The sequence below is a fragment of the Mustela nigripes genome, unplaced genomic scaffold, assembly GCF_022355385.1.
Source record: "Mustela nigripes isolate SB6536 unplaced genomic scaffold, MUSNIG.SB6536 HiC_scaffold_75, whole genome shotgun sequence".
Lineage (NCBI taxonomy): Eukaryota > Metazoa > Chordata > Mammalia > Carnivora > Mustelidae > Mustela > Mustela nigripes.
The window spans coordinates 720,980-735,912 of NW_026739490.1; the positions used below are offsets into that span (position 1 = coordinate 720,980).

Below are 14,933 nucleotides of genomic sequence, written 5' to 3' on the forward strand. Positions count from 1 at the left end.
AAATTAACTTATGTGGAATGTCGTAGGAGTTAACTTTAAGGATTAATGAAAAATATCAAAGATTCATGAACTTTTTGCTAAGTCCAAATATTTGCAGCCTCTTGTTAAGGCTAGGTTGTTTTTCTCTCTGGGTTAAAATAAAACGTAAAACTTTGGACAAGGTTTCGTAGGCAGCTAATGAAAGGGGTTCATATCTGGTCATAAATTATTCTTATTTTGCTTCTCTGGATGCTCATGATCTTATCGTCTGAGCAAACCATTCTGTCATTTCCCCCTACATTTCCAGCACTGCCTAAAAGAACCTGGAAAACCACTCAAAATGATAGGAGATAACAAACTGTTGCTTAAGTAGTGCTTACTTCAAATGAAAGGCTTCTTATAATCATAATCCTGACGAAGATGACAATTTATTGTTATAGACAAAACTCCAACAAACTTGCCAAAAGCATCCAGCAAATGAATTTCCTTCACGTACTCATCTTCTGAGTTCATACTTCCTGCACCATCAGATGAAATTAATAGTAACAGTTAATATTGATCTGAGTGTTCAACATGTGTCAGGCTCTTTCTAAACACTCAGTCAACTAATTTAATCCACAAGCCAATCTTCTGTGAATTATTATCCCTTTTTATGGTTTAGGACACCAATGCACAAAGAAATTAAGAAACTTGCCACCTACATAGTAAGCAAGTCTCAGATACAAGATCCAGGTGGCCTGATTTACTAAGCTTAAGCAGCTAATAACTTTTTCATACTATATAGGATTAGTTTATTGATAATTTTCAATTTCTGAAAACATTGGTTGTAACTACATATATTTTGATTTTTTTTTTTTTTTTACTTTTGACTTGATGTTTGGTATCATGCACACAATTAGACAACCAAAGCAAACCTCCCCAATTCCAAAAACATTTTGCATTGTATTAAGGCAAATGTTTTTAGAGGACCATTTCCCCAAACATGTTTTAAATGATAATGTATTGGGCTTCTTGATCCAGTTGATGGACTGAGTATATATATATATATACACATACCCTCTCATCAAAGCCACGATGCCCCTGAAATTAAAGTATGGAAATACAAAAATACATAAGTCTTATGACAGCAAAGCAATGGAAAATGGGCACACACAGCAGAGAAACTTCACGAAATTTATGAGAGGAACAAAACGTAAGGGAATGTGCTGATAGGAAGAAAGTGCAAAGAAAACTGTCCCTCCAGATACACTCAGAGAGTGCCCTGGAGGAGCTGGGGGAGATTCTGTAATGAATGGTGGGGAGGCGCTGGGCATCTAGTCTGCAGGTGTGACAGAGACAGTGGATGAGAAGTGGAAAGAAAGTCATGGGATTCATGGGAGCTCTGTTTGTAAACTCTTACAATAGCCAACTATCCTGTCTTTCCTCATCCCCTGTGCACCAATGGGCAATGTGGCATAGTAGCTCCATCTTTCTAAAGAAATGAATGGTTAGCTGGGACAACCTAGGGATGGATAACATTTAAAATATGTAATGATGCTGTTCTCAATTCTGACACATGAGGAGCTCATAGTCCAGTAGCCCCTTAGTTAACATTCCTTGTGTTGTCTCACATGGAGCTCCAAGAGTTTCTACTCCAGGCAAAGACTTGGAAAGAATGAAAGTGATTTACAAAACAGTCCAGAGTGCCAAAGCAGTGACCCAAATCTTTCTTCCTCAAACATAAGTGGAAAATGTAGCATCATAAGGCATATCTGAAACACTAAAACATAAAAGACCAAGATTAATCTACAGAGAAGCTGATCCCAGAGGAAAGAGATAAAATAAAACAAGAAGAAATAACTTTTTAAAAAATTCCAAATGATAGACTCAGAGAAGCTGAAAGTATACCTAAGTAAGAAGAGTCTTCCATGAAAAGAAAATCAGAGTACGAAAAAACCAGTTCTCAAAGACTAAAAACATGATTTCTGGAGTTAAACATGAAGTTACTGATTTAATAAGAGAGCCAATGACATTTCTCACAATATATAAGAACAACAAGACAAATGGAAAACATGATTAAATGAAACAGAGTCTTGAAGACCCTTGAAAATGTCCAATATTTTAAATATTGAAGATAGGGATTCATAGAAAAAATAAAGGAAAGAGGCAAGGAATAAATTGTTAGACAGTGTCTGAATGCTGGAAACTTAAGCCATTAGACTCAGAAAACAAATCATAATTTATTATATCCCTTGTGAAATTTCAGGGGGGAAAATGGGTATCAAGAGGGAAAACAAAGCAGGTTACTTACAAAGAATGGAGTAAAACTGGCATCAGTCTTCTTGTAGCAACAATGGGAACTAGAAGATGATGGAGCAATGTCTCTAAGGAAAAGGATTTTCAACCTAGAATATTATACGTAATCCAATCACCAAAGACAAAGGAAGTTATTTGGGTGCTCATAGGTTTACCATGCATGGATCCCTTTTTAGGAGTTTACAAAGGAATTAATGTACTATACACAAATGAGAACTTAAACCAAATGTAGTCATAAATTAGACATCAAGAGATTCAAGTCACAGAGAATAGGAGCAATCCTTAGGACGAAGGTCAGCAGTCAACCTTGAGAGTAATCAGAGCAGGATAGAGTAAGTAGGTAAAGGGTTCAGGAGGGAAGTCTCCAGAGGGAAAAGAAGATGATTTAAACAGGTTAGATAGAATAAATGGAAAGTTTGAAGCATTAGAGGATACTCTTTTTTAAAAAAATTTATTTATTTATTTATAATAAATATATTTATATATATAAATATATTTATATATATAGAGAGAGAGAGAGAGAGAGAGAGCGCACGCATATGCAAGTGTAGGGGGAGGGGTAGAATGAGGGAGAAAGAGTTTCAAATAGACTCTTCTGCTGAGTGTGAAGCCTCACACAGATCTCAAACATCGGGATCATAACCCAGGCTGAAACCAAGAGTTAGTTGCTCAAAAGACTGTACCACCCGGGCCCCCTAGAATTTTGAGGATAGTCTTAAGGCTCATGGTAACTGGAGCAAAAGGAGAAAAATGCAATTAGAAATTCAGGAAAATAAAGCTGTGAAATAAAACATGTATGGTCCAAATATGAAACAACATTAAAATTAAAAGTATGAATCAATCAATGGGGTTGGGAAAAAAATATCATCTCTCAACCTCGGTGTGAGGGCCTTTTCCTTCTGGGTGACTCAGAAGTTTCTTGAGACATCTCACAATCTGCACCGCATGCTTGGATTAAAACATGCTTTCCAAAACAGCGTCATGTAAACATTAGATTTTATATTCAATATGAATTAAATATAGAATATCAATCATATATTGAGAATATAACAAAATGCATAACACAACACAAGCTTAGAGGTGAGCAGATAACAAAGTAATTCGTTGGGAAACACTGGCAAGTCATGAAGCAGAGCACCTTTCATATTATTTCATTGTATCTTATGGCTCATCAGAACATTCCTTAAAGGTGAACCCTAACAAGAACAACAAGACAATCATGTGATGTCTAGATCAGCCCTAGCTGCCATAACAAAATGCCTTAGACTGTGTGGCTCACAGAGCAGACATTTATTTTCTCATAGTTGTGGAGGCTGGAAGTCTGAGATAAGGATTCCAGCCTGGTCAGTTTCTGATGTAAGCTCTTCCCTTAGGTTGTGGAGGCCTCCTTTTCCCTGTGTGCTTACATGACCCGTTCTTCGTGTGAACAGGACTGGAGGGAGGTGGTCAGCAAGCTCCCCAATGTTCTCTGATAAGGACCCCCGTGCCCTCATGAAAGCCCAACTCTAATGACATCATCAAATCCTAATGAATTTTCAAAGGCATCATCTCCAGATACTATCACATTGAAGGTTAGGGTTCTAACATATGAACTTTGGGAGTCACAGACATTCAGTCCCTAAAACATGAGGTTTTTTTTACATTTTCATCTACTGTAATTTTAGAAGAAAAATAACAATAACATCATATTTTATTTTATTTTAGTTTTTTTTTTTTAAAGAATTAATTTGTTTATTTGACAGAGATCACAGGCAGAGACAGGCAGAGGTCGGGGGAAGCAGGCTCCCTGTTGAGCAGAAAGCCCGATGCCGGGCTCGATCCCAGGACCCCAAGATTATGATCTGAGCTGAGGGCAGAGGGCCAACCCACTGAGCCCCCCAGGAACCCCAATACCATCATATTTTAAATGGGAATATTCAAAAACTAACATTCCATAAAACACCACTTAGAAAAAATGGTGTTTTAACATAAAATTTTAAAATACTCAGAATTACAGATCCTTTTATGAGTCTTTTCTTTTTTATTATTCTTAGATCTGCCCTTGATTTCCACTGCTTAATTTATGAATGTATACAATATTGTATATCCATCCAGTTACATCTCCCAAATCTGATTTTCACCTCAACCTTAGACCAAGTATTTTTGAGTGTTAAATTTGAGAACCATTGTTACTTTTCTGATTTGGTTAGCGACTAAACAGTTTGCTGTTGGGAGCATGCTGAACATATAAGAGTTTAAAATATACAATATAATAAATGAGTTGGAAATTGATTTGAGAGAATGTTAATCTGTTTTATTTTTTTAATTTACTTTTTAAAAGATATTATTTATTTGAAATAATGGGAGGGAGAGAGACAGAGGAAGAGGGAAAAGCAGACACTGATGAGCAGGAAGCCCGATGTAGGACTTGATTTCAAGACCCTAAAATCCTGACCTGAGTTGAAGGCAGACACTTAACTGCCTTAGCCACCCAGGAGCCCCTAATCTATTTAAAAACTGTATTTTCAGAAGTTGTTATATTTTGAAGCATGATTAGAGACATAGCATATAATTTTATTTTTGTATACTTTTGTACATTTTTATATACTTCATTGGGCAAAATACACTTAATTATAGAATAAGATAAGACAAGATAAGATAATTAATGAAAATACTACTTTGTGTTAAAGAATGTTTTTGGAAAAGACTTGTTCCCTCCATGTTATATTTCAGGTGCTTGCCACTTATGTATTCTTTAATGCTATCCAAATTACAGAGGAATAATTTTGCTAAATGCTAAATGGTATGATCTTATTAAAAAATAATAAAATTACTTAGCAGGAGTACTTTCTTGTGAGAATAAATTAATTTTAACTGCATGTCAATTGGCTGTCTATTGAAAATTTTATCTCATGATTCTCATGAGATTTTATCTCATGATTTTATCTCATTAATTTTATCTCATGATCATTATATGTGCTAACATTTTGGCCAAGGAAACTGTCACTACTCTTCTTGACCTGAGCACTCATGTATTTCTATGCTAAAGGTTCTGAGCAAGGTGTAGATGTGTGAACTCAGGCTCTCTTTGACTGGGACCTTTCACCTTCTAAACCCAAGCCTTCTGTTAAGTTGCCTTTTTCATACAATGGCTGTCTTGCTCTTTCCAGGTGATGATGCCCGGGAGGCAGTTAAACATGGCTTGAATGGGATCTTGGTGTCGAATCATGGGGCTCGACAACTTGATGGGGTGCCGGCCACTGTGAGTTTCAGCAAATGCTGAGATTTCCCTTTGGAATTCTCGTTTCCATCGCAGTTTCTCCATGTCTGACTCTTTTCTGAGTATTTTGGGTATGGAACACTCAAGGTAAAATGTGTGCAAATAGATGAGATCTTGTATTTTAAATTTAGTGACATATATCTACCTGAAGTAGATCATTAAATCATGCAATACATTTATTTGTAAACTTTATAAAAGTCACTGTTAAAAAAGAAATCCTTTGTGGACAGATATAAAAGTAAACCGAACTGTCTTGAAGAGCTGTGGGACTGAGTTAAAACTGTGAAGGAGCAATTAGCTCCACGAGGGTTATCCGATGTTAGCAGAGTCATTCAGTCGTAGTTATTATATGGGTGGCTATTATATTATATGGGTGGCTTTAATTGTGATGACCAACGAATTTATTCAAACAACTGGAAGTATAGGAGGACAAATAATTTTGTCAAGTAGTAGTGGATTCCTCCTTCACTGAACCAGCAGGTTGATTTAGAAAAATCCGTAGACCAGGTGTGTGGGCCTTAGGACAAACTAACCGACTATAGGGAAATATTGGATGTTGTCCGTATTTGTACTCACGGTTCTTCCTAAAACACTAATGGCAGGAATGAACCTCACCTTTGCATGCTGTAGGATCACAGAGTCAAGAATCAAATCACAAAACTGAGCGTTTCCAGTCCTTTCCAATTCAGCTCTCCTTGTAGAGACCCGTCGTCTTCAGTGATATGGAATGTTGCCTGCAGGTAAAGGAGAATGAAGACCTCCTCTGGTCAGGGAGGAGAAGTTGGTCACAGCTCAAGGGTCATTGGCAGACTTGTGCCTTTCCTGTATATGAAGACATAGACTTAGTGTGCCGGCCAAATTAAGTGTATTTTCTTAAAAATAGAATCTAAATCTACTGAAATCAAATCTAACAAGATTTTAAGGGGAAAATATCTAAATGGTGTGGTTTATTTCCCTCTGGCTGAGGGGTTATGGAAACTTCTCTAAAAGGACTTTTTTGAGCTGTGGTCCCGGAGACTGTTTTAAAAAAAACAATGACACTCCCGTTTGCATGCTGTGCGAAGAGAGGAGATGTTTGCTTGGGGTTCGTCTCATACTTAGAAGACATTTGAGGCCCACGATGGCGAGAGAAATGTGTGATTAGATTTGGCTCACAGTGAAGATGCCTTTCTCCCAGTGTGTAGGTTTTGAGATGAGGAACAAACAGTTACAAATTAAGCTCATGTCAATGTTCTTACATTCAAGGTCATAATGTGGCCAAAATTGCTCTTAAAGAGGGTCGTCTGGCTGGCTCAGTGGGCAAGGTGTGTGATTCTTGAGTTGGGGTCATGCATTCAAGCCCTGTGCTGGGTGTAGAGCTTACATGGGGGAAAAAAAAAAGTTTGCTTTTGAAGTAACTTGAGAACAAAATGACAGTATTTTCAAATTGATTTTCAAAATCCATAGTTCTGGAACGTCTCAAACTGGAATCTAAAGACAGAGTCTCTGGAGTCTTTGAACCCTAGAAGTATTTTTTTTTTAAAGATTTTATTTATTTATTTGACAGAGAGAAGGACAGCAAGAGAGGGAACACAAACAGGGACAGTGGAAGAGGGAGAAGCAGGCTTCCCACCGAGTGGAGAGCCCCATGTGGGGCTGGACTCCATGGTCCTGGTCTCAGGACCATGACTTGACCAAAACGCAGATGACTGAGCCAACCAGGTGCCCTGGAAGGTTGTTTTTTGTTTGTTTTGTTTTTTTAATGTTTTCATTTTTGTTTTGATTCTAACTGGGACTAAACTTTGTTAAATTTAAAAATATGACATTCTTTTCTAGTGAAAATGTTCAACTATAAACATTTTCGTAGATTAATATTTGGGTTGCTCAGGCAATGGTTTCCAAAATTGAGTCCTTGGACACATTCTATGAGATCTTAAGAGATTTTATTATTATTATTGTTATTTAAAGATTTTATTTACTTATTTATTTGACAGACAAAGATCACAAGTAGGCAGAGAGAGGGCGAAGCAGACTTCCTGCAGCCCAATGAGGGGCTTGATCCCAGGGCCCTGGTATCATGACCTGAGCTGAAGGCAGAGGCTTAACCTACTGAGCCACCCAGGTGCCCCTATTATTATTTTTTTAAGAGACAGAGAGAGTGAGAGTAACTGGGAGTGGGCAGGAGGCAAAGGGCAAGGGAATGAAACTTAAGCAGGCTCATGCCCAGTCTGGAGCCCAATGTGGGGCTCAATCTCATGATGGGAGATCATGACCTGAGCCAAAATCAAGAGTCAGACACCCAACCCATTGAGCCTCCCAGGTGACCTTATTTTTCCTTTTAAAAGGGGTTCATGCAATTCTACCTTTGAAAAGCACTTGATGTATCCGTTAGCTTTTGCCAGGTAACAAACCACTCTGAAATTTGCTGGCCTAAACTCAATAGTTCTTTATTCATGTCACAATTTTGTGAGTTGCAATTTGGGCTGAAACTTGCTAGAAAGTTTTTCTGGTCTTGGCTGGGCTCACTCAAATGCATGTGGTCAGTTGTTGGGATGACTAGGACAGACTGGTGTGGGGTGACTTCAGCAGGGACAGTTCTGCATTGTCTCACATCTGGAACATTAGGTAGGCTGGTTCTCACAAGATGGCAGGTTTCCTAGAAGGAAAGTGTAAAATTGCAAGGCCTCTTGAGATTGAGGCTTAGAAAATGCACACTGTAGCTTCTTTCTGTTCTGTTCTCTCTATGTTCTCTTGGTGACGGCAGGTCCCAAGTGTAGTTTAGTTGCGAAGGATGGGGAAATAGACTCATTTCTCTAGCCTCATTTCTCTTCTCTCTGGAAGAGCAGAAATATCCTGTTACAAAGAAATGAAGATAGGGAGGGAAATAATTGCAGCCATTCTTGCAATTGTGAACAATCAGGCAAGCCTATAGGAACCAGTAATTTTCTAAGTGTGCTTAGTAGAAACCCCATCCAAGGGTGCCTGGCAAAGGATGATGGGTAGAGAGTCAGGGGAGGATTTCTGGACAGCATCCTGAACTCTGGCTCTTTTTGCTTTTAACTAAAACAGCTCTGGCTTTATCTGCTTTTGTCTATGTTCAATTAGTTTGGTTTGAAACCTTTTTTTTTTTTTTTTCCTTTTTAGAAATAGAACAGAGAGCTGGTCAGGAGGGGGCAGAGGAAGAGGGAGAGAGAATCTTAAGCAGACACAGGGTATAATCTCACCACCCTGAGATCAGGGCCTGAGTCAAAATCAAAAGTCAGACACTTAACTGATTGAGCTACCCAAGCACCCCACTTTGGTTTGAGACCCTTAAAGTGTTCCTTGCCCAAAACATGAGAAATTGGGAGTATAGGATGGATGTTTTGGGAAGATAGAAAGGTGGGTACTCCCTGTGAGTATTTTTTTGGGACAGGGAACATCCTGGAAGAATGTGACTTGAGCAGCAATGGAGAAAAGTCTCCTTGTGAGTCACAACCCCATGGGATTCTTGTTGGCTCCCTTAGACCATTTGGCATCGTGGCTTGAATATACAGGGTCTTCAAAAGTCAATGAATGGATGGATGGATGCGTTAGTCAGTATATCAGGATCTTAATGTATTTTCCTGTAGATTAACCCCATGGGAGGTGAGCTCACAATTAGTTGTATCAAGAATCATGAAGCGAAGAAAAGTCAAAATGAATGGTCTCTCAAATGTCTAGCAAGCTGGAAAAAAGAAATGTAATAGTTGTAAAATAGTGGATTCATCTGCTGTATTTATTTATTTAATCTCCTCTGGTCAGAATTATTCTCTGAAATACGCACCCGGTGAAACTGCAGCTACAGAAAGAAAAAGGAGGAGAATAGAAGTGCTCAGCAATGGTTAGAACAGCCTGGTCCATGACACACAAAACACTTCTCTAGGTTCCATTTTATAGCCCGGAATTCACATTTTAAGTGTCCTTATTAGTTTCCTTTTAGGCCAGGTTGGGCGTTAGAAATAACGTAAACAGACTTGATTTGCGTGACTTTGAAAATGTGTATTGAACCCGAGCTAGCTAATATTTTTCTTTGGTTTTGGTTTCAAATGGGGAAATATGCTTAATGATAGCTTGCATCATCTCTTGGAAATTGTAGCATTTATATGTTGATGTAACTTGCCTGACTGTAAAAGGAGGACTATGTATAGGTAAAGGGACATATGTAAATGGATCCAGAGCATGTTTGGCAAGGCAGAAAAGCCAAAAGGAAAAGGGGAAAATCACATTACCTGCCAAACACTTAGGGGCTGCGTGCCAAAAGTTGCCTTCACTTCCTCCAAATCTGTGGCCAGGTTTGGTCTTCAGCCTTTTACATAAAACTCTCTTTAAGTTGAGCCTCTACAATTTTGGGGGAGAAGCGAGAAAGCCTTTGAGTGGTTTCGGCACAATTATGTCTAGAAAAAAATCTCACTTGAATGCATGGTCGCTTCTTCAGCGTGTATTTTAAATGGAGATTGGACTTAATTTTATACTCAAATATTTGGGAATGAATGTAGGTAATTTCTACAGATTTTGACCTACAGTTCACCTTGTCAATCGTTTCCATTCTCAAGGGCAAAGATTCACACAAAAGAGACAACTGTATCAGCTATTAGCTATTAACTGTATTAGCTATTAGCCAACTCTATTAGTTATTGCCATGTGGTGCCATGAAAGGACAGACTCCAAACTCAGTGATTTAAATCAACAGTCATTTAGTCCCGTGAAACTTTGTGTCAGCTGGCCGGGACAGGGAGTGTGGGGGGCGCAGTCTGCTGATCTGGTCTTGGTACTGGTTAGGTGGCTGTGCTCCAAGTTTCGTGTCCAGCTGGGCTTAGCTGGGATAGCTCTGCTGCCTGAATTCCAGAGTATTTATTCTGGGGCCCAAGCTAAAGGGGAAGCAGTGCCCAGGGGGTGCTCCTCTCATGGCAAGTGGCACAGGTGCCAGAGAAATTTTATGTGTGTGAGGTCATTTAAGGTCTATGCCCAGAAATGGCACTCTGCCACCTCTGCTCACATGTTACTGGCCAAACTAAGTTGCAAGGCCAAGGCCAATGTCAAGGAGCAGGCGAGTGCACTCTGTTTCCTTTAGCAGGAAACACTGCAAAGTTACCTTGGAAAAAGGGGTGGTTTCCGAGTGGTGTGAAGGATCAGGAACCATATTTGCCATCCACCAAATCCACCCCCATGAGTCTCTTGTACTCTCTGGTGCTGATACAAGCCCATCATCAATTGTCAGTCAAGACGAGAACCTTGAAGGTGCCTGTGGTCATGTCCTTTTAAAGCAAGAAAAATATTTTCATAGAGAGTTCTCTAATGTAGGGCTGGATGCAAAAGATGTTGGTCAGGGAAATCAGAGAGTTTTTCATTGTTAGCCCTGCTCGCATTTTCACACCATTGCTTCCACTCGCAATTAAGTATTAATTTTAACAATTGATTTGCAAGGGTAAATCATGTCCAGAATAATTTATATGAGCAAGATACCTCTATGCATTTTATAAAACATAGTTATAAAATGTCATTACATGCATTAAAATTTTGTTTGTATTTTTAAAAATCATGATTTTTGAATTTGAACATCAGGAAAGGGGAAAAAAAAAGCCTTGAACTTCAAAATAAAAATAATAAATTTAGTTGGTGTTTTAGGTACTGACATTTTCACTCCTTTTCTTCCAGGAGGGAATAATTGTACTGTTGACTGCAAACCTGTTTCGCTTCTTTCACGCTAAACCCTCGTCAGATGGTCAATGGCCGTGGGGGTTGAGCTGGGTAACACTTCAACCAGCATAGCCTCACTTGATTGACCTCTCCTATCTGCAGATTGATGTTTTGCCGGAAATCGTGGAGGCTGTGGAAGGGAAGGTGGAAGTCTTCCTGGATGGGGGTGTTCGGAAAGGCACTGATGTTCTGAAAGCTCTAGCCCTGGGAGCCAAGGCTGTATTTGTGGGGAGACCAATCATCTGGGGCTTGGCTTCCCAGGTAATTAGAGGACAATGAAATAAACATATAAAATGGAACAACAGTGAGATAAATACATGAATCAAGTCAAACCGACTTACCCCAAATATCTGTATCTTTTATTTGCTTAGGGAGAGAAAGGTGTTCAAGATGTCCTTGAGATACTTAAGGGCGAATTCCGATTGGCCATGGCTCTGAGTGGTAAGACTTGTTATTCTTCTTCCCAACTTTCTTTTCTTCTTACGGGCTCCTTGGTGGAGAGCAGTAAACATGAAGAGGAAGAAGATGGGGTCATTTGGGCTGTAATGAAGTTGGAAGTTGGCGCCGTGTTTACAACTCTAGGGCAGAGCACTCTCTAGACAAAAGGAGTCCGTAGCCAGTAACAGTTGCTTTGCCTCTATTTTTTACTGTCTCATCAAGGCTGTGTGGGTGAGTGTGAGTACGTGAAGGGCAAACGCTATCCATTATTCCTCCTCATCTCACCTGAACAAAAAATCTAACTGGCTAGTCAACACCTCCACGAGGCAGTCCAAATGATACCGCTACCTTTTCCTATTAAACCAGTTCCAGGGCTCCTGGGTGGCTCAATCATTAGGCAACTGCCTTTGGCTCCGATCATGATCCCATGGTCCTGGGATCAAGCCCCACTTCAGGTTCCCTGCTCAGTGGGAAGCGTGCTTCTCCCTCTCCCACTCCCCCTGCTTGTGTTCCCTGTTTTGCTGTCTCTCTGTCAAATAAATGAATAAAATCTTAAAAAAAAAAAAAAATCTTAAAAAAAATCTTAAAAAAAAATCTTAAAATTTTTTAAAGATTTTTAAGAATCTTAAAAAAAAAAAAAAGCCTGTTCCATCTGCAGACCCCCCAGTGGAGACGTTTCATGTTAGTACCCTTGTTTCAAAAATCTTGAGTCACTTTTGACTTCTCATTTCCCTCACACCCCCACATTGACAGGAGTTCTACTCACGTTGACAGGAGGTCTGTCTGCAAAATGTGATCAGAACCTGACCTCACTCATTGCTGCGATGGTTTCTCTGTGTTTCTTCCCAATCAGAGCCTCTCTCCCATTGGGCATTGCCAGTCTGTGTGTCCACCTTGCCTCCCTCTTCCTCCCAGCCTGTTCTGATCACAGAGGTCAGAATAAACTCTTCCAACATGAATTCAGATCATGCCACCATTCTGATAAGAACCCTCCAATGGCTCTTGGTTTGTTTACTCACTGTAAATGCCCACGTCCTCACCATGGCCTACAAGATCTTTATGCGGCTTGACCTCTGTCACCTCTCTGACTTCAACTCCTACTACTGTCACCCCTGCTTATTCTGCCCAGGCCACATTTTCCTCCCACTCCTCCCTGACTATGGCGGCCATGTTTCAGTCTGATGTCTTTTGCTCTGGCTATCCCACTGGCTATCCCATCTGTCTGGATGCTCTTCCCCCAAATGTCTACAAGGCTGACATCCTTCACATCTTCACTGAACTCGTATTTTCTCAAAGGGTGCCATCCTGCCCACCTTATTTAAAATGGAAGTCCATGCCCCACCCATTCCCTCAGCTTCTAGTTTTCTCTCCCTGTGACTCATTCTTCTCCCATAGCACCCATCGCCTATACATTGACTATCATATGATCTACTTTTCAAATTACTTGCACTATATATCCTCTTTTCCTCTGGAGAATATAAGAAGCATGAGGCAGGGATCTTCATCTGTTGTCTTCAATGCAGTATTCCCAGTGTTCAGAGCAGCGCCCTGCACACAAATAGTATTTGCTGGAGAAATGAGTAAGAAAAAAAGCATCATTATTACTAGTGACTGCTTTGAATTTAACTCCGAATGGACCTCTCAATGCAGAGAATGCCTCTGAGCCAATTACCCACTTCTGAAGGTAATGAGGGTTTCCTTTTCTATGATCCATTTCACCCAGAAGGTCCTCGTAGATAGAATTCCCGAGATCAATGGTCTACAGCTACTGTGCCGAGCCTGTGTGGACACAGGCACAGGGAGAGAAGAACGCCATTCTGTGAATCCTCACTATGCATTTTAATTTGCTACAGACATATCCTAAAAGAGAGCTTTCAGCCGCTGACTCTCTATTAAATGTGGCAGAAAGAATATACTCTTTGTGTTAATAAAAATATGTGCCAGTCATTTTGTGTTAAGGACTGTTTAGGTAATAAAAGTGGTCTCATGCCACATAAGATTTGGCAAGCTTACCTTAAATCATAAACCTTACATTTGTCAAGTTTTACATTCCTTGGGAAAACGATTACCTGCCTGATTATTATTGCATTCATTTCATATTAAATGTATGCATTATTTTTTCAGGGTGCCAGAATGTGAAAGTCATCGACAAGACATTGGTGAGGAAAAATCCTCCGGCTGTTTCCAAGATCTGACAGTGCACAATATTTTCCCATCTGTATTATTTTTTTTTTCGGCATGTATTACTTGACAAAGAGACACTGTGCGGAGAGTGACCACAGTCTGCAATGCCCCACTTCAACACAAAGGGTGTCGTTCTTCTCCAACAAAATAGCAATCCCTTTGAGCTCATTGCTTTTGACTTTTCAATGGGTGTCCTAGGAACCTTTTAGAAAGAAATGAACTTGCATCCTGGAAATATATTAACTGTTAAAAAAGAAAACATTGGACATGTGTTTAGACAACGTCATCCCCTGGCAGGCTAAAGTGCTGAAAAACAAAAGGTAGCCTTTGGTAAAAGGAGAGGTGGCTACCCCTGAGGTAAAAAGATAATGATCTCACTTGTTTATTAACCTGCATTGTGTTTGGATATCTTAAAGCACTTACTCAATGGTAAGTTCAGGTTCAAAAGATTGGACCTGCCTAGAGAAACGGGCGATTCAGATTCCCAACACTGAGGAGCCAGCTCTGGATAGACTTGGGATGAGCTGGTGGAAATTGCTGATTTTCTAGGCACTTTTTAACACCATGACTTACACTACTTCCAATCTACAAAAACGTAGATTTCTGTCCCCATCTTTTGTGTCTGTATCTATCCCCATATTTTATGATACATGTATTACTTCTTAATCAGAAACAAATAAAGCATTTTTGAGAAGACTGTATCTATTCCATTTGTAACAATACGAAATTCATCCATTTTAATCTCTGAACTCCAGTCCCTGCTCTATTGCTCATTAATTCTCTTACACCTTCCAGCTCTTCTTTATTCTTTCGCTTTTTTTCCACTTACAGTCATACACAGGGCCAGCTACTGCGATTTGTGAGGATCGTGCCAAATGAAAACATGGGACGCTTGTTCAAAAAGCAGGAAAAAGGCCTTTCCTTCCATCCACAGTTTTTCTCTTAACCTGCCATGGTCGCTTTTCTTTGGTATCTTTTCTTTGCTATGTATTGTCACATTTCCTTGGGAATGAGGATGCTCACAGAGCAAGCAGGTGCTTGACACAGCCCGGTGATACTCCCTGACTCTTCTGTGCCTGTG

General features: G+C 39.7%; 1 protein-coding gene across 1 annotated transcript in view; it reads left to right on the forward strand.

Annotated features, from left to right (window-relative positions):
- Positions 1-14,553, forward strand: part of LOC132008102 (2-Hydroxyacid oxidase 1) — a 49,468-nt gene extending 34,915 nt beyond the window's left edge. Inside the window, exons 5-8 of the mRNA XM_059386488.1 lie at positions 5,424-5,515; positions 11,333-11,491; positions 11,602-11,671; positions 13,793-14,553. Of these exons, the coding sequence (XP_059242471.1) occupies positions 5,424-5,515; positions 11,333-11,491; positions 11,602-11,671; positions 13,793-13,863 (392 nt within the window). The 3' untranslated portion in view covers positions 13,864-14,553. The remainder of the gene's footprint in view (positions 1-5,423; positions 5,516-11,332; positions 11,492-11,601; positions 11,672-13,792) is intronic.
- Positions 14,554-14,933: the final 380 nt, after the last annotated feature.